The sequence below is a fragment of the Manduca sexta genome, unplaced genomic scaffold (assembly GCF_014839805.1).
Source record: "Manduca sexta isolate Smith_Timp_Sample1 unplaced genomic scaffold, JHU_Msex_v1.0 HiC_scaffold_1148, whole genome shotgun sequence".
NCBI lineage: Eukaryota > Metazoa > Arthropoda > Insecta > Lepidoptera > Sphingidae > Manduca > Manduca sexta.
In genome coordinates this window covers 2,139-24,358 of record NW_023591984.1, presented here as the reverse complement: position 1 = coordinate 24,358, position 22,220 = coordinate 2,139, and the positions used below count along the sequence as shown (strand labels likewise).

The 22,220-nt window shown below is 35.8% G+C and overlaps 1 protein-coding gene across 1 annotated transcript; it reads right to left on the bottom strand.

The window, feature by feature from the left end:
* Positions 1–14,967: 14,967 nt before the first annotated feature.
* On the bottom strand, positions 14,968–22,010 carry LOC119191168 (insulin-like growth factor 2 mRNA-binding protein 2). The gene is made up of 3 exons (XM_037445059.1): positions 21,692–22,010; positions 18,423–18,480; positions 14,968–15,068 (listed from the first exon to the last, which is right to left on the bottom strand). Exons 1-3 carry the CDS (start codon positions 21,894–21,896, stop codon positions 14,984–14,986), a joined length of 348 nt encoding a protein of 115 aa, XP_037300956.1. The 5' UTR covers positions 21,897–22,010; the 3' UTR covers positions 14,968–14,983.
* Positions 22,011–22,220: the final 210 nt, after the last annotated feature.

The following is a 22,220-nucleotide window of genomic DNA, read 5'->3' as shown; positions in this document are numbered from 1 at the left end:
ATCAGAGGCTACTCAAATAGGCACAAAAATCTATACACAGACTGTTTAGACAACTGTCCGTTTATATTTTTATTAGTAATTAAATGCATGCTGTCAAATTTAAATACGAGGCTCCGAGCGGCAATCAATTGCAAAAATAAGCATTTGTCGGGTAAGTTTGCCATAATTTGTTATTCAGGGGTTAAAAACATTGTCATCGCTTTTATTCACTTTCCAAATTATGTATTTGACTTGGCTCCTTACAAAGGCGTACGCTTCGTATCGTAAACGATCCTAGTGTCAAGGACAGAATAGTGGCCTGAGGTACGTGGAGACATCGGATCTCTGCATATTTTATAACTTCATCCTCCAGAAGGAGGAAGTGTAATAAGTTCATCCGTACTGCATTAAATCCGTCCATAGTAACAGTTTGCTACTTTGGACGGACGCCTTCAACAGTATTTTTCACTGCGCATGTGCAAACTTTAAGAAGAACTTCCGGAATCGGTGTTCGCCGAGCGCAATGACGTGTCCATCTTTAAACGCGGCCCGCTAAAAAAATTGCTTACCACTCAGTAGGCAATGGATTGCCATTGCCTCTGGCATTACTACAGTCAGTCATACAGATAGATGCCGCTAATCTTCGGCCAGATCCCGTTTCGTCTTCTTTTGCTGTCGCGGAAACAGTGCTATTATCACAACCGTCCAAGGTGTTTTGCTCGACCTAAACACGCATATTGCCGTCCATCTCAGATCCATCTTTATCCTATTCTTATGTGGGGTCGACGTTGTTAACCTTTTTCAGGCACAAACGATTTGACATAGTTTACGACCTACCCACATGCCTAACTTCTATCCTTTTTGAGGAATCCCACCCCAGATTAATTGTTTTAGTATAAAAATCAACATCAAGTATTGCCCGGCCTAAGAATTCTCCAATACCCTGGTTCACGTTCAAACGCTGCCTAGAGACTGATGAGATGATCAAAGGACAATGCCCAAAACCAGGCTATCTTTGCGTCAGTCATGCGTCTTAATCAAATAACCATGTAAAATCATAATTTTAATTATTACTTCATTTGTATTTATTTCAGTCTTAAGCAAATAGGGGTTTTAAAGATATGAAAAAAGTTGTTTAATTGTTGCAAATCAAACACCGGATAATTTTCTGCCAATATGGCGAATTGATACCAATATATAACAAATTCCTCTTTTATATGGAATAAAAAAAGTTAATATGCACAATAAATGTGCTTGTACTTGAATCTATAATATATGGATTAAATATATTATGAATTAAACAAAAACATTGTTATAAAAAAATATATTTTACTTAATAATTATGACCAAACTCCAAATAGCTGGTAAAAAAGATAAAATATTAATCCTTCCGAAAACAAACAAATAGCGACTTTTACTTGCATTGACAGAAATACTAAAGTCAGCTTAAACATGTCTGGACTTTATTTTTAATTAAATGAATACATGGGTACTGATTTTTATTACACTGGCAACTGAAATGAATGACAATTTGATACTTTAGATTTGTCTGAATGAAAACATTTCATTATTAAAATATTTTACTCAAGATCAGAGTGTTATTCTTATGTATTTTAAAGTTGAGTCGAGAAATTCACTGTTAAGAAACAAGGTGTATAGTGTGTTCCGAACTTTGAGACGGAAGCCTTTTAGTTAGCAACACAAAGTCGTCTAGAGCCTAGACCCAGGACAGTTAATCGAGACGACATATCCCGGCGGTGTATTAACTGCACCAATGCGGTGCCACAGCAACGATAAGTATATTTCTTAGACAAGCTATCCACTTTGTAAGTTATGTAGATTATTATTAACCTACCCACAATGTGGGAAAAATCTTGCAAAAACTAAAGAAAACAGTTTAACAATAATAATAATCTGAACATGTTTACTCAACTTCTACATTATATTTTAGGTTTCAAGGCTGGAATGAGTTTGTGCTGCCTGCTGGAGATCAGTTAATAGAGAGGTTCACAGACAACAACGATATGACATGACCCGACCAGCACTGCAAGAAGTCATTCACTCACTTCAGCAGTATTATAAGCGTGTTGTGGCTACATCAAGTTCTTGTTTGTTTTCTGGGAAGCCAAGAAAATATACCTCTATCAAAAATACACTTCTATATAAAAATATACATCGGATTTCGTATTTCTTGTTTTATTTTTTTTCCTATGATAAGTAACTATTAGCCTAATCAGGCTGTGAAGTTAGTTGCTGGGTTCCTGTTCGATTTCCAGGCCAAGCAACATTTTATCTCGATGTTTCTAACATGACTTGCCTGGGATCGGAATCCTCCAAAGAGGGTTGGCGTCAGGCATGCGGCCGGTCATAAAAACTAAGCTGAATCTATTCTACAATATGTGTTGACGCCATATTGAAATGAGATAATGGTAGGTGAATATAAAGATTAAGTTAATCCATGTAATAGAATAAGTCATAAGTCAGAAAAATATGTACTTACACAAAGGGTCGGATAGTATATGCTCAGTGGAAAAACTAATATTCCGCTATACTATCTTAGAAGTTTTATTGGAGCTTCGTCTCATCAGATATGTTAATACCTATCAGTTTCTTATAAGGCCGATTAAAGCTAAGTGAAAAGAATGTCCAATAATTGTTTATAGCAATATCAAGTAGGTACTGCAATATTGAACTTAATTAGGCACGTAGGTACTTTCTACCGTACATTATTGCAGTCCATACTTAACCTCAAAATAACCGAGTTATAAAAATTCAGATTACTCCGAACTCCCATCGAATATACAATTGTTTTCAATTTATATAAGATTTAGGATATATTCCCTATAGTTTAGTGAAGATTTTGTACAGACGCAAGCGTAGCCTAACTTTCATACAAAAATGGGCATTCTCCTTTACTCAAAATAATATTCGTATTGAAATTCAAATATAGAACTGAAAAAGAATTAATATTTTTGTAGACGTTGGTGCATGGTCGCGCAATGGTTACTTACGTTACATTTTCGACCCCGTTAAAACGATATAAAGTTCAAGTTTTATTACCCGTACTCATATGGGGACATAGCTTTTCGTGGTTACGATCGGTACCTACTGGGTAGTAGGTAAGATCGTATACACGGGCGAATAAGATCAATGACTAACTAAAATTATTGCAATATATTGCATATATGTTACTTCGTAAAATTCTCAGAACTTACTGACTGCAATAACTCACAGAAAACGTACTGTTAACTAACAGTATAAGCCAACAAAGGATTTTTTTTTATATAGGTTTAGATTTTTTAAAATAGCTATTCATCAATTACATGAAGGAAAATGCATAATATTATACTCCATTGTGTGAGACTGGTGGCTGAACTAGGCGGGGCCTGGACACAGATTACTTGGATCATCTTGGAATTTTATAATATGACCTTTACACAACGCTACTAATAAGTATATTTTTAATATATTATTATATATAATTTAGGGGACAAAAAGCAAGTTTTGGTACGCTGGTAGTTTAATGTAAGCAAAAAATTGGGTAAGTACTGCGTTTTTACAGCAAATATTAACCCATTTAGGTTTCACTCGGTACCGGCACCTTCAAAAATGGCGCGCGGCTGCACCGCTTCGGCTTTTCGTTTTAAACGATTAGCGCCGGTCTTAGCTATCCCCAAATGGCCAGGGCGAAATACTTTTTTAAGCTTGTCCTTTTTCACGGTTGCAAGGGCTGTCTCCTGCCGATGATGAGTGATGGACTTTACAGCAAATTAAATAGATTTCGCTCGTCCGTACGCTCTCTACCCCCTAGCGCCCTGGGCGACTGCTGGGCTCACCCCTAAAAGCCAGTGCTTACTGTTCATATAATGTAGGGTTACACGTTCTGGATTTAAATAAAATAACTAACTATTCTAAATAATATATTAGAATAATTATTAAGTAAGTATAATATTATAATCCTGATTCATAATTTTTTATTGGAAATCTAAAAGCTTTGTGATCATGATGTTTTAGTAACAAAAGGTTTTTTTTTATATGTGCACTATGAATGATTATGAAGGTATTATGCAATATCAAATAAAGGTATCTCATTAACTGATATAGGAAAATATAAATATATTATTGTGAGTTTTTATTTTGTGTACGGATAGCAAATTATTTAATGCAAATGCGTCAATCATCAAAGCGAGAAAAATTTATTTTAATTATAGTTCGATACTTCATTTGTAAATACGCTGTCCGGTTACTGTTGGAACCTATTTATTAATATAATATAAGTACTTATATAAAAAATTGCAAGTAACAGAATTCGGATTTTCTGCGTCATATCAGCCCAGAGCCTGGAAATTATGCCGGATATGTCGATAGGGTCGTCCCCTATCATGCATGGGACAGGACAAGGTAAAAAGTTGGTGCTCTGATTGCACCTCCTACTATTTCCTCCTTTTCAGATTTGATGTCAGATTCCAGATTAACGTTCTTTTGTTAAACTGGTTTTTGGACGATGGAAAATGAAAATATTAAGTTCCAAAACAGGACATGCGAGGGTGATCTCGCGCACTGAGAGTGCGGTAAAAACTTGTAAGTAAGGTATCTAAGTACATATGTTAAAATTGACAAACTTAATGTTGCCATTCGATCCCTAGATACGGTTATTGCACTAACAGCAAATAAGGCGCGTTGGATTACTCCAACGCGCCGAAACAAAATGTATGAAAATGGACCTTGAGGTATCGCCTTAAATTAATTGAACTTAAACATAAGAATGTGCCAAATGCTTAACTCATAGCTTTCTTGCAGTCATTTTTGGTTAGTTTACAAACTAATAAACCTTAGGAATGATGAGACGTCAATAAGTCTTCTACTTTTTTAAAAAGAAAACATTTAATCGTAAATCGAAAATTTGCAATAATTCAGAAAAATACTCATAACTCGAAAACTATGAAAAATCGTGGAACATATATGGGGGTGATTCGAATACCCCAGCGGGTGTTCTATCTCTGGACCTCCGCATGACACTATTTTCTGGGACACCCTGGATATTGTTTTCGCATGAGAAAAGACATGATAAGACTTACTATGCCATGGATTATAGCTGAGATCCCATGCTTAAAGTGGTTGACAATATGAAATGGACGAGTAATTACTTACTTAGTAAAATCATTCTTTGTAGAGCCTTCGTACGCCTTTGACGTCGTACATAACAGCAAGGGCTACGTGCCTAATTGCCTTGTTTTCGCATCAAAGCTTGGCCAAAGCGATACCTACCCAGAAAGCGGGTACGAACTTCAATTATATTTTGTACTTACTAGATAGTGCTCGCGGTTTTGGGCGTTTGAAAAGCCATTCACGCTACTAGTCCCTAAATCACAGTAGCGATCCTTCTATCTGTACGTCGTAGCGGCATCTACTTAAATCTGATTAAAAATTCAAATATTACCCAGCAACGTAAGTACCGAGATTAAATGTAGCCTATGTGTTAATATAGGATAAGTCCTATATTAACACATAGGCGATTAGTATTGTCATCAATAAATAATCTTGATAAAATGTTTCATCTCAGCCTCAGGCATGAGTACATTATCTCCTTAAGCACCTAATGACACTTATACACATTTAACTAAAATCATTTTGCTATAAGTAGTGCATATCTAAATTTCAAGAAAACAGCATTCATGAATGGACAAGAGAGGTTTGAGAAACTAGGTACAGCGCCATACAGAAACTGGCAATGTCCTTTGGTATTTATAATATTAGTAGGATAAGTTTAACGGAGAACTATTTATATAAGAACTAGTTGACACGACAGACGTCTCATCTTAACTATGTATGCACGCGCGCATTCTGTTGATCGCTGTCAGCTTTTCAAATCACTGACAGTTATGTAAAATTAATATTGTCGTTAAGTTTTCTTAAATTCTCTAATTTTCCGCGCAATTTTTTGAATTTTTTTCTTTCATAAGAACTTTCTCCTGACAATAACACAAAAAAATATGTACTTGAATGCAACAAGTTCGGGATGATAATATCAAGGGCCGATTTAAAAAGTTCAGTAACAAGTTATACAGAATGCCCCAGAAAACAGTAAAAAAAATTATAATCTAATGGCAAATTTTAAGAATTTTCCACCTTGCTGTCTTTCAAGACTGATTTTAGCCAAAATAGCCCCCATGAGGGGCTATGTTTTTTAATGAATATGTAAGTTGAGTTTGGAGAAATTTTTGACTTACCTTGAACCACGAAGTCACCTGTTTAGATTTATAAAGTAGAAAATTTAAGTTTCAACATTTTCATTATTTTCATTAATGTAGCGAAGCTGATTATATTAAGCAAAAAAAGGACAAGTACATAATGAAAATTTAGTTGCAACAAAAAAATCAGGCAGAAGCCTTATACTTAAAAAAAAAAAATGTTCTTATAGAAAATTATCAAACTCGAAAACTATGAAAACTCGCGGTACATACATGGGGATGATTCGGATACCCCAAGGGCGCTCTATCTCTGGACTTCCGCTTGACAATATTTTCTGGGACACCTGTGTACATAATACAGTCAGCCCAAAAATAGCTGAAAATTTAAAAATTATGACATTTCTACACATAAAAGTATTTTTTAAGGTTGTTTGCTGGAGAAAATAAGGATTGTTAATAAGGAAACAAAAATAGAAATTCTGAATTTGTTCAACTACTTTTGTGGCTACTCATTTTGATACTATTTATTTTGGAGCATACATCTACACTATTATATAAAGCTGAAGAGTTTGTTTGTTTGTTTGTTTGTTTGTTTGTTTGTTTGAACGCGCTAATCTCAGGAACTACCGGTCCAAACCGAAAAATCCTTTTTACGTTGGATAGCCCTTTGTTCGTGGAGTGCTATAGGCTATATATCATCACGCTATACCCAATAGGAGCGGGGCAGTAATGGCTAATCTCAGGAACTACCGGTCGGAAAATGAAAAATTCTTTTTGCGTTGGATAGCCCTTTATTCGTGGAGTGCTATAGGCTATATATCATCACGCTATACCCAATAGAAGCGGGGCAGTAATGGCTAATCTCAGGAACTACCGGTCCAAACTGAAAAAATCTTTTTGCGTTGGATAGCCCTTTGTTCGTGGAGTGCTATAGGCTATATATCATCACGCTATACCCAATAGGAGCGGAGCAGTAATGGCTAATCTCAGGAACTACCGATTCGAACTAAAAACATATTTTTGTGTTGGATAGCCCTTTTTTCCTGGAGTGCTATAGGCTATATATCATCACGCTATGACCAATAGGAGCGGAGCAGTAATGAAACATGTTGCAAAAACGGGGAAAATTCTGAGTTTTGAGAGCTTCCGTTGCCTGCGCTTCGTAAACGGTTAAAGTTATGCAACAATGATGTATGACGGGATTGTTTCACTTAAAAAGTTTTAAATAATATAACAAAGTCCCCCGCTGCATCTGTCTGTTACGTGTTAAACTCAAAAACTACCCAACGTATTAAGATGAAATTTGGTATGGAGACAGTTTGAGACCCTGGGAAGAACATAGGCTCCCGGGAAACTACTATTTTTATAACGGAAAACTTTAGCTTGAAAAACTTTATAACGCGGGCGGAGCCGCGAGCAAAAGCTAGTTAGTTATATACATTTATATGACAAGTAACGTTTACTCAGACGTTGTGAAACAGACTATTTATTTTGGAGATATTGAAATCAAGGGCATTGTATTTTAGCAGATTTAATTAAAGGGAATTTATTGACAGGGTCACCATTTACATTTAATTTTACTTAATTGTTATTAAGAATTTTACTGTGTGGGTACTACTTTCATTAATTAGAATGATCCTAACTTATCAGGGAAAAAATCTTAAGTAAGTCCTTAAAAATACTATTAGAAATATTGTTAGTGGCTCGGCGTATAGATTGATATCGGGACTTATAATGTATTAGACCATTTCAGAACTTTAATTAAGTAACTAAATTGAATTTATTGCGGCTATTTACACGATCCATTTATAACTTCAGATATCAATTTCATATGTTTGTCCTTAGAAACACGTCGCCCTCGCACCCCTACTCTGACTTTAGCACTAAATTAGGCCACACGAATCGGTGCATATGTTTGAATTTGCGAGTCTTTCGCCGCGGGCTGTACTGACACCGCGCGATGTGGCGTCTTCGTCCCACTTTTTTATTTAACTCCCTTATGTTTCACCAGGACTGTTGATGATTTTAGCCGCAATAGGTGAGATAATACTGCTTCACCCCACGTCGATACTTTTGTGGTCCTTACCTAATTTAATCGTAGATATTATAAGTACTTAGGTATATAACGTAGATATAAACAGATTACATTTCTGTACTTAATGTTTTATAGGAGTTTCAATGTCGGTGTAGCACGGGTTGGTATTCGGTTTTATACCTAGCAAAAGAAATATGATTATAATTAATACGAAATTTACCTTTTTGTATGATATTTTATGATTGTAATTAAATATAAAATTATTTTCTGTTCTCATTTTTTTATAAATTATTACCTGCTGGCATCCCATACACACCTGACCAAAGACGATCCTGACACAACAATCATACGGGTATGAACCATCATTGTTTACCAAAACAGGAGACTGTTTGATCCGTACTTACTTACAGTGTCCTGTCAATTTTCTTTAGCCGTACAAGTGAATTAAATTTGTCATCTCTTGGTGCTTAGCACCCGGGGCGGACTGCCCTCATCGACCCCTGTTCTTACGACGCGCCGCTAGTGAGAAGTTTTATTATTTTACGTGATTAAACACTTAGTTAAATAGCTATTAAATAAAAAAATAATAATAAAACTGTCAAAAAGTCACAAAAATGATTACGTCCAATATAAAATAATCACATATTTTCTAAAACCTGTCAACTAGACTGATTGCTATTTCGCATAAGTCTATCGCTTAGAATGAGAAAATAAAATATGAATTTACAGTCTATTTACACCATATATATTAGATATAAGTAAGTACCTATAATATTTCATTAGTGTATGATGTCGAATTTCAATAAAGGCTCCGAGAGGTTTTAAATCATAACAAGAAACGTTTGGCGGGTAAGCTCGCCATATTTTGCCAATCAGTGGTTATATTTATTTCCTTTATTGTAAACATTCCGATTTTAGTATCCAAAGTCTCGACAAACTTCGCACGCTATCACATTATGAGGAGTTTATCTGTTTAACAGTTGTCTCTCTCTCTTCTCTGTAATGGTTCCCTCAATTCTGAGGATTGTGACTCCTGTCATTAGTTCGAGACTTGGGCAGCTGATCGCCAGGCATGATGACCATCATGCCTGGCGATCAGGCGACCATGATGACCATCCCAAGATGGATGGATGGAGGACCCTCCGCCAGATGCAGTGCCTCCGGAATAGTCTTGGCTAGTGTCGTTTATTTGATCAGCTCAAGGAGCTGGTCTGCGGCCACGTGGTCTGCTCTCCTCAAACTTTAACTGTTGTAACTTCCATGAAAATAGGGTTCATTGTAATAGCTATTGTAAAATATTCGTGTTAAGAAATTTCGCATAAAAAATTAGATACCAATAAATAAAAGAACAATATTCTTTTACGATCAGTATCACGATTTTTTGGCAACGTGGTGCCATTAAAATGCAAGTAGAAAAAGTGATTAAATTTCAAAATTACATTTTCTCTTCTTGTAAAGCACAAACAACGCTATAAACGTCATTCATAAGAGCTAAAATGATTTCCGTTTCCGTATATCGAGTTGCCATCTTAGTAGCTATTCATTTCTCTTCGTAATTCTTACTATCCGATTATCCCGACGGACTTCGGCGCATTGTACTTATCACAATGACTCGGAAACACCGAGGGGAAGTAACTAACCAACGTCATTGTTGCGTTTCATGTGGTCGGATACCTTGCTGGAGGTATCATTCAGGTAGGCAACAATGTAATGTGTAAGTAGGTATTTATTATTATCTATTATGTGACCATACTCAAACCTTTTTTTCCTTCTTTTATGAGTTCTTAATGTTATCTGTAACTGATGCGTTTACAATTATATATATGGTATCGTGGGGGTGGTGTATTCTTTCCGTTGGGGAATAAGTACACTATGATACTTATTTGACTTTCCTCCGTACCTCGAGTGTACAAAATGATAAACGCGCGTGCCACGTACTTATACTGCGAGTAATAATAATGATTGATATTAAATAAATTCCTAAAGTGAGAATAGAATACGAGCACTCATCAATATTATGTAAAAGAAGAGCTGACGATGCTAAATAGTGATATACTAGAGATTCGTTGGCGGGTACTTTTGAAAGAAAAAATGACACATTTTTGAAGTACCTATCGCCTATAAACCTATATGCCTCTTTAATTGTGATGGGACAATCCACAGGTTTTAAAAAATGTAAAATGTACAGTCAAGTAAGAAAAAATACTCGAGCGCATCAGATATTGACAGTGTATATGTCTGATACCGAAGGAATGTTAGTCTCACCGCTTGTATGCTGGGAGTGGCCAAACAGAAGGGTAGAAAATTAAGAAGAAACTTTATTGGAACGCACCAGACTTTGAAATAAGGGTCATAAACCTGAAAGAAGCTTCAATTCAAAAGTCTGACGTTTCGGACGCGACGCAGGCTCGTGGCGGCATTCTAAAAATGTAAAAAAATCCACATAATATAAATATATGGAAACAAAAACTAACAAGCCTGATGGAACAATTGTGGGATGTTGTCATGACGATAGTAAGCTAAAGGTAAATGATTCCTATGAAGTCCTCTTAGAAGTAAGTGATGAAATCTCTTCCTGTTTGGTCAGAAATACACTAAGTAAGTATATTATTTGAATGAATGTATATCCATTGGGAGAAACCCCCGATTTGGCAACTTGCCGCGAATATAGCGTGGGAGGTAGAGAATGATAGAGAAAGAATGAAAGTGAAAGGGAGGCGCGCAGTGGGGAGTACCTACATGTTTCACTGGAGCTGCACGCACTAAACATTATTAACTTTTATAGCTACCCCCTTATGATAATTTGCCACGCTTGAGTAAAATGTTTGGTCATGATATAATTTCAATAGAAAAGTTTTGTCCGGGAAAATTTACCATACCAATTCTTGCAGACTACTTTTGATTTAATTACAGAGCACTAACCTCGTTTACAATAGGCAAACCGAAAAAATAAACACATGTGCAGTCATTAGCTCTAAATCAATATTCATATCGAAGTATGCGTCGCAATGCACTAGTGGCTTCTTCAACAAGGACAATATTAAGATTAAGGGACTAAGCCAACTGCCGGGCAACCACTGATGGTTCAGAACTAAATAATTTTATTTACTAAAATATTCATCAAAATGGCTAAATGTGAAGAAGGATGACCCCACCACCATGTGGGAAGATTAGTCAGGAAGAGAGAGATTCATTAAAACGACACTCCTTATATTTTATTATTTCCTAAAGTAAGTATTAAAAATTAAATCAAGACGGCCAAGAGGAGTCTAGCACATTGATTTTTTTTCGTAAGGTCACGATGCATTCACTTTTGAGAACAACTGTGTATCTAAATAATGTATTAATTTAAAAATGCATGTTTTTATAATTAAAGCTATACGCGACTTAATAGTTTTATTAACTGTTAAATTGTCTAGATACTCTGGTGACAGCGAATCAAATTATAACATGGACGAATTTTTTTTTTGCGTAATAAGTAATTGTCAGACGCAACCACTTGTTCGATCCCTGGCGCCGCTTTTACATTTCGTTCCAGCATACGCCAATGCGAATCTAGGCTAATTAATACGAGTTAAGTGCAACCGCCTAGACGTTCGACTGTCAGCGACTGCAAGTAACTTCACAAGCTACTCAAGACTACCTAGGTATTACAAAGGAATACGGATCCAAGTGTAATGATTATATAAACAGAAATAAATATATACAGCGAAACAAAGCTACCTATGTGTAGTTTCTTTCCTTATCCGTCAGACTAAAATTAGGTGCACTTGTAGTACTTAAGTAAACTCGAAATTACGCATCAACTGCTGCCAGATTTTATTATACAAGATTGTCACTACTTTAACAAAACTTAAAAAAAAGTAGATTGTTCATAAACGTGCAATAGGAAAATTAGGAAAATAAAATTGTAGGTAGGTGGAATGCGTGAGAATCTACTGACTACATTCTGATTAGCTTAGGTACCATTATAAATATCTAATAGGTTTATTAAGGTATTTTCAATAAGACGATTGCCAGAAAATATATGTCTATAGATACTATTTTGTTTAATTAAAAAAATATCCTGGTTGTATAAGACTGAGTTTGGAGGTTATTGGTGAGGTAAAGGCCGGGTTGGCGCGATTGAATAACAGAATAGCGCTTGCGCGAATCCTCAATCGATCGAGGCACGTGGGCGCGCCTCTGAGAAGGGTTAAACCCGGGCGCCACGTGCCCCAGGCTCAGCTTAAATACATCTATAAATAATTTTGTAGGTATATCAGCCACGCGCTCTCCACCCTTGCTAGTTACGTTAAGTGTAAACTCTCTTCTCCCGCCATTTTTGCTGTTCTTAAATGGAACAAAATTATTTAAGCACCCGTTTAGCTTATACGTAGCCAGAGACTCAAACTTGAGAATTTAATGTTCATTAGGCTGAAACAATCGCAACATCAGATATGAATACTGGTCCCCACTATATTAAGTTTAGTTTTATCATACATTATCGTTGGTTTATTGTTTCAACTCATGCCGGTCTATTGAGTTCGTTAAGAACATTATTGTTTAAGTACTGATTCTTGTTTCGGCGATCTCACAACTGGATAAGATTTTTCAAGACTCGTCAACCCCTCTGTTGCTTATCGAATGCCGACATGAGGGAATATTAATAACCAATTCCAACTATTTTGTTAAGATGGCCTTGACAAGGGATCCATATTGTATTGTACATACCTAATTTAAAATAGGTAAGTAACTTATACCTACCTACCTAATATTTTATCGTCACCACACATCAAAATAGTGCGAAGTGAATTCTCAGTTTTTTGTCCTACTAAATATATATGTATCTCCGAATTAAGTAGGTATCGGTAAGCTATATTTTGATGGATTTTTATTTTTGAAATGTAACCAATTAGATACTTTGAGTACGGCCAAAGTATATTTTATGCGTCGAAAATAATTATTTATGATAATAATAAGTACTTACTTACTTACAAGTACATTTAGGACTGAAATTGTAACTTTGTTTGCTACATTTATTTAAAATACAATTTCTTAGGTGTTAGTAGTAAGTAGTTAAAAGGTAGCACATTTGAGAACCTTAAAATGGTCCATGAAATGTTTAGTGGTAAATGAAAATAGACATATTATAAACAATATATTATTCATCAGTCATCATGAGCCGGAGCATAAAGGTTGCCTAGTCGAAATTTTTTAGTCACTTCACCCTTTAGGACTTCTATAACAAGAGGTTTAGACTGGAACTCGAACAGGCTGCGACCATGCGTTGCCGCTTATGACTTAAGTTCATGTAGGTAAAGTCCAAATATGCATAACTATCGGCTGAGTAACTTATGTTACAGACTCTAATATGTTACTTGTTTATTGTAAAGCCGTGATCTCAAAACAAAGGGACCATAAAGCAAAGCAATCCTTGTCAATCGTTAACATAATTATAATGCACGCTAGTATTGTCGCTTTAAAGATAAAGCCCAATTCAGATCTTTTTCATGGTATACTTGCATTGCAACATGTTTATGACCAAATAATGGGGCGGGCCACAGGTTGGCTTTATGAAGAGCGAAACGGTTAGTTCAACTTCAATTAGAGCGGAGTCAAAGCGAAGCTTTGCGATATATTTTTTATACATTACATAGTTAATTCTTTAACTTTATTAAGATTCGTGAAAGTTTGTTTTAAGCAAATAATATTCGTACAATATTAAAAAAGATATTATAATATGGCAATCTTGCAATATGGCGTTCCAACGTGCTATTTCAGACTCTAGAGTAGTACCTAAGTAGGTGACGACTGATAGGTAAGTCTATAGGTGCGGTGCATCAGTGGCGACCGTCTATTTGTTTCATATAAACTCTATTTGGACAATTTCGAGTGAATATTAGCAAAACTGACACAAAATGTTACCCGATCGGGAATGTAGAGGGATATGGGGAAGTAAAGGACGGAGAGAAGTTACAACGGATTTTGCGGAACAATTTGACAATCAACACGGACGGCAGCAGAGCTGCGGGCGCGCAGGGAGATCAATCCATGCGAATTGCCACAACATACACGATTGTAAAGTAAACGACGTAAGAGCGCCTTTCATTTGCCTGCGCTAAGAGCTGCGCGGCTGCCGCGGCCGCAGTAGGATTAATTTAAAGTTGCTCTAAAACCAACCGAATATCCAACATTAATAAAATCCTGCATGGAAAATATCAATTAGGGGCTGTATTTTTTGTGCTTTTGCGTCTGGAATTTAAAGAAACAAGCCAGCGAGTTAATCATGTTTATCTGATAAAACTCCATTAAATCTCGAAAAACTTTATACCAATTACCAGCAGGCAGCAACAGGTCAATAAGTTTCTGTACTACGGTGAGTATATGTTGCGTAATTTGTCTACGTTCCAATGAATCAATAAGAATTGCGATAGAGTTCCATTTAGTTCGAAACACGAAACGGCTAATTGTCACATAACATATCTATTATTGTATGTTTACAGCATTATGATACATGTATGTCAAGTTGTAATTTTATACTTCAATATTCGTATTTATCTTATTATAATGAAACACGATTGAAATGCACATTAAATGACATATTATGATCTTGTGAACTGTAGTAGAACATTCGCCCATGTTTAATATTATATTTACTTCGCAAATCATCTTTTTTTGATGGCTCACAGGGATTGTACAGCATTGTGACAGCGAATTCCGTAAAGTACTGTCATTTACAGTTCTGCGATAAAAGGAATTAAAAAATAATATGCTAATAACTAATTATTATAATTACTTACCTCCAGCCACTGGAAGGCGATTCGTTGCTACTCTCTTTTAGCTGCGTAGTGCTAGCGCTCTGAAGATTCGGAACACTTACTCTGCAAACAAAGTAACAAAGCTTATATTTATGTGATGCGACATTATATTTTTTAACCGACTTCAAAAAAAGGAGGAGGTTATCAATTCGACGTGTTTTTTTTTTTGTATATTTGTTACCTCAGAACTTGCTTATTTATGAACCGGTTTGGAAAATTCTTTTTTTATTCGAAAGAATATACCTCCAGATTGGTCTCATATTTTTTTTTCAAAATCGCTTTAGGAGTTTGGTTTTGAAACTAAAAAAATTAGAATAATTATGTCGTCCAAATGAACAAAATCGCGAACTTTGCTTTCTTATGTCATTTTTAGTTATGTTTTTGCATTGGATTTGGTTGAGTGTACTTCTAACATACTTATACATATAGCATAACACGTTTTCCCCGTGTCAGGGGTAGGCAGAGGCGTCAATTTTCATTGTGTTTTGGCAATTAGGCACCGAGTCCAAAATTGGTATCCAGTATATAAGTACCTGTTATGTGAAATTATTTTTTGGTTTTGAGTGGTTTTTGAAGGCGGTTTATATTTTTGTTAAAAATATTTTTATTATTATAAAAGGTTTTAATTCAATAGCTGGCATACAAAGGCAACTTAAGTATAGTATAAAAAATCAATAAAACAGGGAATTACTCTGTCAGGCATTTTATGCACAGGTCCAGCAGACGCTACTCCGATAAGGCGGTCAACCATCCGAACACGCTCATTACGCTTAATTGGAAATACACTCCTTTCGACCGCGCGAAATGGCCGCGTTCCGTTCTTAAAGACCTAGAGGATGATATAACTCTGGTAATCTGCCTCAAGCACGAGTAGCTCAAAAAGCTAATACACTCTACACGCCCGCAGCTCCGTCCTCGCCGCAGAGGACCACGCCGCGTCCCCCGTCCCCTCGACCCTTTTGATATTTCCGGTCCGCGTGCCAACGTAAACTAGGTAGACTGATAGGTCGCTTGCGCACCTCTCACGATTCCCATAATCGTTGATGTCTCATCCTCTCTCAGTGGCCTTCCTGAACCGAGGTCGTGGCTCTTTAGAGGGTCGCCCTCAGCATGGCCACTTAAAAGCTCACAGTGCCTAAAGCACTCAGCCGCGAGACCGGTGTGTTTGTATAAGCCGGCCCTGCCAGGCTAACAACAAAAAAAACAAAAAAAAATGCCTGACCCGTCGTTGGCAGTCACTGTAACAGCGTTAATCATTGATTTTAATATACACTGACGGTAGATACTTATATAACATTATACCTCCTGTATATTTTAAAGACAGCTATCCCACTACCGGTGCTCTTAATAACCAATTGCTATGAATAAAGTAGGTGGGTATCTACTTGTATCTAGATTTTATATTTAGGTAAATTTTGTCTTGACTGATAAACTGCCCTGAGGTGAATTATATTACCCCGTAAATATACCTATACCAGCTAGGTATAATACGCTTACATTGAGTTTCCTATATTAAATTTACCGTGACAGGCTAGAAAATATTTAATATTGGATTCGCGGCGAATGAATAGACGAGGTAGTGGGTACGTCGAGTCGTATTACTAGCGCCATCTCTTGTAATACCATATATTGCCTGTACTTACAATCCTAATTTTATTTAAAACTTTTATTCTCAAACATCTTCGTGATATGTTTTTAACTTATCACAATTCTCAAGTTACAACATAAACCACAGTTTGAATTTAGGTTGATCAAGTAGATTGCTTATTGCAAAAAGATAAAGTAAATATTACTGTAAAAGATTCCATACTACAATATTAGATTAAGAGTAACTTACTCAATGAATTCTGAATGTAATAAACATTTTTTAGTTTATATTTTAAATGAACAGTAAGTCGTATCAGTCAGTCAGTCAGTCGGTAGGTAAGTATCAGTTAAATGACGACTGCCCAACTCCCTTTAAACTTTTGGGTTTGAAATATACTTGTGTCCTGCTGCGAGGCTGACGCATTCATTTAAAACTATCTGTCACTTTTTTGCGAGTATTTTGTTGCCATTCATAATTCCAATACAGGTTGGACGAATTAAAGTTGGATACATTAGATAGGGGACGAAAACACAAACAATGTAAAATAGTAAATTCACAATTGGTCATCTCGTCGAGCCATTTGTCATTCAGACTCACTAACAGATTTAACCGAAGGCAATTTTTTTTCACAGTACTTGCGACTACGAATAATGTGTCAAGATAATTTTCAATTTTCCGTGATGTCGTATGTGTGATTGTTAACTATAACAATTACACATAGTACTTAGTGATCACTAGATCACTACTATGAAATATCGTAAATTAGAGAATCATGTAATTTGAATATTGTTTATATGTTAAATAAAGCTGCTCTTAAGAAATAACATTTTTAACGCCATATTGCAGACAGATATCGATAGTACAACTGTAAAATAATATGGCATTTCTTAATGACGTAATATGATATTACAACAATAAAATTGGACCGTAATTACTTAAATAACAGACGTTCACGTTCTTCCCGTAAAAGCTTTGTTCCGAGACCACCTGTGCCATGGTAAAGGATTTGTAAGGATTACCATAATATAGGACCGTTTTTTGAGAACTATTTCTCCGCTCAAATGTGATTGATCTAGACCAGATATGCTAAACCATTTTTTACGCGGACCACAAACACGTCACTGTCATGGTGCCTTGAGCCACAATATTATTTTAATGATCTACGTCAGTGTCTAAAAAGTAATAAAAATGTAGTTTTATAAATTTTAATAAAAGTGTTCACAATTAAATATGTTTATTCTAATAGGGTTAATACGTATATTAGTGATCTTGGGATTTTTTCAATTTAATATGACGAAATTTTAAAGGCCGAAATATCCATGATTATTAATTATTTTTACGTTTTTCTTTCAACTGCGAGAACTAATCACTAACTAGACGTGAATTTAAATTCTTTACTTGCCAATACTTGTTTAGTTACCCAGATTAAAGGTGAAACAAAATGTATGAAAATGGACCTTGAGGTATCGCCTTAAGTACGTAAATCTTTGGAAGTTACGTTAGAGAATTAATGCCCTCCCTCAACGAAATCTCTAATATACCTTCTGAGACTGCCTTGACAACCATTGCTTTTTATTAGTGACCACAATTTGGTCACATATTACATACGACTAACATTTTTAATTAGTTTGTACTTTACTCTAATTTTATGTTGATTGAAAAATAACCTCTAATAAAAATAGGTTTTTTTAACATTACAAAACTAATTTTTTTTTCACACAATTTAGAATATCTATCTACTGACAACCATAGTACGGTGAAAGACTGGGAGACTATCTGTGCGTAGCGTTACGAAAACAAAACAACGGTACAAACGAACGTGTGCTTACATTTTCTTATTTGCAAACGACGGTTCAACGATCAGAGGGAGGCCGCAATACGGGTAACCTGCAACAAAAATATTTCATTATTTAATAATTTACCACAGTTTTAGTGTAGCTGCTACTACGACAGATTGCAAACGGGGCTTAAAGTAGATAGTAAAAGTTTAACTTTTGTTGAGCATGGTGCAAGGTCAAAGGTTTGTTGCACCACATTTAAAGTCAATTGTAGAATTCTCTTAAATGGGTTTCTTTAAAGAAGTTTATCATCATTCGTCATATATAAAAGTACTTATATTAGCTGTACATGTATATATATGTATAAAATATAAATCAATGGCCAAATGTAGATATAATGGAGCCAACGACGGCCTTAGCCAAATTGATAAAGGTAGAGCTAGTTAGTTTTAAACGAGCGATTCTGGAGCCCTGTTTTCGGTGACGATTTTAGTTTTACCATAAACTTCCAATAAATATTCTTTAAACATAAGGATTTTAAAAATCCGTATTTTTGGACGCGATATAATATAATAACATTTTACTTAATCTATACTATTATATAAAGCTGAAGAGTTTGTTTGTTTGTTTGAACGCGCTAATCTCAGGAACTACTGGCCCAAACTGAGAAAATCTTTTTGCGTTGGATAGCCCTTTGTTTGTGGAGTGCTATAGGCTATATATCATCACGATATACCCAATAGGAGCGGAGCAGTAATGGCTAATCTCAGGAACTACCGGTGTGAACTGAAAATATATTTTTGTGTTGGATAGCCCTTTGATCCCGGAGTGCTATAGGCTATATATCATCACGCTATGACCAATAGGAGCGGAGCAGTAATGAAACATGTTGCAAAAACGGAGAAAAATTATTAGTTTCTGCGTAAACGGTTAAAGTTATGCAACAATGATGTATGACGGGATTGTTCCTCTTAAAAAGTTCTAAAAAATATATTATAAAACAAAGTCCCCCGCTGCATCTGCCTGCCTGAACGTGTTAAACTGAAAAACTACCCAACGTATTAAGATGAAATTTGGTATGGAGACAGTTTGAGACCCTGGGAAGAACATAGGCTCCCGGGAAACTACTACTTTTATAACGGAAAACTTTAGCCTGAAAAACTTTAACGCGGGTGGAGCCGCGGGCAAAAGCTAGTTAATTAATATTAACCATAGGCACCTTCGTTCGAGACCGTTACGGATTAGGTTTCTTACAAATTTTGTGGTAACGGTTATATCAACGCCAACCAATTCCTCAGATCGGAGATGCAATACTATAATTTAATTGATCAAAATGCTAACATTTATTATAAATTCGAAGAAATCTTCTATGAAACAGTAATAAGCGTCATGAAATAAAGTATAACTAGTTATAAATAATTGAACGAACTCGATTTTACCCTATAATACGATTCATTCGCTATATCCGTCCGTAGCAAAATATGAACAAAATTACGGCATTTCGCCACGAAAGCGGGAAACATCCTCAAAATGCAAACACTGAGTCGAACACTCATAAGTCCACATGAATGCGCGTTTTCAAAAATCTAATTTATTTTTCGTTCGACAACGTATTACTATTTCACATTTTGGCGCGCCTTTCTGTCTAGTGCCTAGAGCGAACCTTACACTCGCTCTATCCTTGGGCCAGCGCTGTGGAGCATCACTTGCGAACAGCTCGATCGTTTTTGCTGATTTATTTTTGTTGTATTTGAATGTCAGAACATGAGTTTTTGGAAGTAAAAAATCTCAATGGTATTTTTAACTCTCAATGGTTTTTTTTAACTTCTACACTGAAACCTCCAGTCTGAACGATGATATCAATTAAGTTTTATGAATGAATGATTGGTTCCATATTAAAAGATAGGATATTATCACCCGATACATGGCGTTGTTAACAAAGATCTAATAATATGAGAGGTCTAGTCTTGATGTCTAAAATGAGGTAGATACGTGGAAGGCGGTCTATGGCAGGCGAACATCCGCCAGGTTCCACTAGTATACATACAATCACTTGTCTTAATACATCATCTATTATTGGACTGCCTTTGTTCGCTCGTAATATTATGAAATACGTTCTATGTGTATCGATATAAAAACGAAGTCATCACAACCATGTAAAGAATTTTGATTGGTCTAATCCATCTGCAATAATAATAGAGTTGTAAACACAAATTCAGGATCTGGTCATTGAATTGGCACATCGTCTTATTGGGGCGTAAATCGTTTTACTGTCATATTATTACTTTTTTTGTATCTATCATAGATACAGGTGGCCAAATATGCAAGTGTGTCGGTGTCACCAGATTATAATAAAAAATCCAAAACTTTATGATAGCCATACTTAATAACTGAAAAATAATGTATGCGCGTTTTGCCTTGAAGAAAAGAAAAAGGCAAGAATTAGTGAAGGGATGGGGATACTTGGTCTTTCAGAAAACTAATTCAATATACGAAATACAAAAGCAAGTTGTCATTTCACGTTAGTTATACAATAATCTATAGAGTGATAGTTCAATACGTGGTCTTAGAGTACAGACAAAATGTTTCTAATGCGGGGCGCTAGGATAAATAATAGTATAGTTCTAGTCATATCTAGCTCACGACGTGGTGCGAAATTTCTAAATTAGTCTGAGTAGACCTTTAACCTAACTGTAGCCTTTGTATAATACCTATATTCTCTAGCACTTATGTTAGAAATATAGAAATTACCTATTTATAACAAGATTAACTAATGGTTCTCAGCTCTGACGATAAAAGCTCATGAAAGTAGTTTGTCACATATCCGGTTGGTTCCTATCGAAACTAAAGCAAAACATTTACTCAATTTACCGTCGATGTCGGAACAGAAGTTTTAAATTTTAGTTAGAAACTGGTTACATAGGTGTCCTAAATGTAATATTTACCCAAGGCATACTAACGTTCACAGTGGAGCATAGGTTCCCTTATTCAATATTGTACAAAACATATGAACACATACCATAGTTAAAATTGTTTAAACATGAACCATAGTAGGCAACAGTAGCGAAATGTGAAAATTTCCGAAAGGGAACCCGACACAACATAGTATAGGTACTAATATGCGTAAATGAAATTCGTTGTAATAATTAGATTTTACATATACTCTATATAAAGGGAAGCGGCAGGAATCGGGGTATATGGACCCTTCGCCACTATAAAACATATTCACTTTATCAAGGTAATAAATGTTAGAACACGCATGATCATTTTTCTTATATAGAAATTTAATAAGGTGCATAATAATTCTATGTAATAAATACCGTGTAGTTTATCAATGGCACGGTCTGCTGCCGACTGATCCGGAAAGTCTACAAAAGCGTAACCACCTCGCTTCACAGAAATATCCGCAACCGTTAAATTCTGTTCTGCAAATAGCTGCCTGACGGTTGCTTCATCGGCTTCAAACGGCAAATTTCCAATGTAAAGTTTATTCATTGCAGAAACAGTTTTCAGTTGCTCACTCATTCTGGCGTCTTGAATATCCCAGATCTAACCTAAACCGATGTCCTTTTTTGCACAATACTAATCAGATCAGACCAGACTTCCGAATATCTTTTGTCCTAGGGTGTCACTGAGGATTGTTTAAACTTCGAATACGATATTTTTTTTTGCTTGCGTAGGCCATGCTTTATTAATTCACATGAAAAGAGGGTTTATGTGATCTGTATGATTTCTGTGACCGGCGTAACGTCTATTGTGACGGGACGGGGTGGAGCGGGTCGCAATGATGCGGCGTGCGCCGACACGCTCGCTCCGTCAATCCGCCCTGCTGTGATGCATCTCTAATGA

Coding starts and splice junctions, on each gene's coding strand:
- LOC119191168 (XM_037445059.1), bottom strand. CDS start 21,896: ATGAGTGAGCAACTGAAAACTGTTTCTGCAATGAATAAACTTTACATT. Junction 18,481..21,691: donor TGCCATTGATAAACTACACG/GTATTTATTACA, acceptor TTTTTGTTGCAG/GTTACCCGTATTGCGGCCTC. Junction 15,069..18,422: donor TCGTTTGCAAATAAGAAAAT/GTAAGCACACGT, acceptor CTTTGTTTGCAG/AGTAAGTGTTCCGAATCTTC.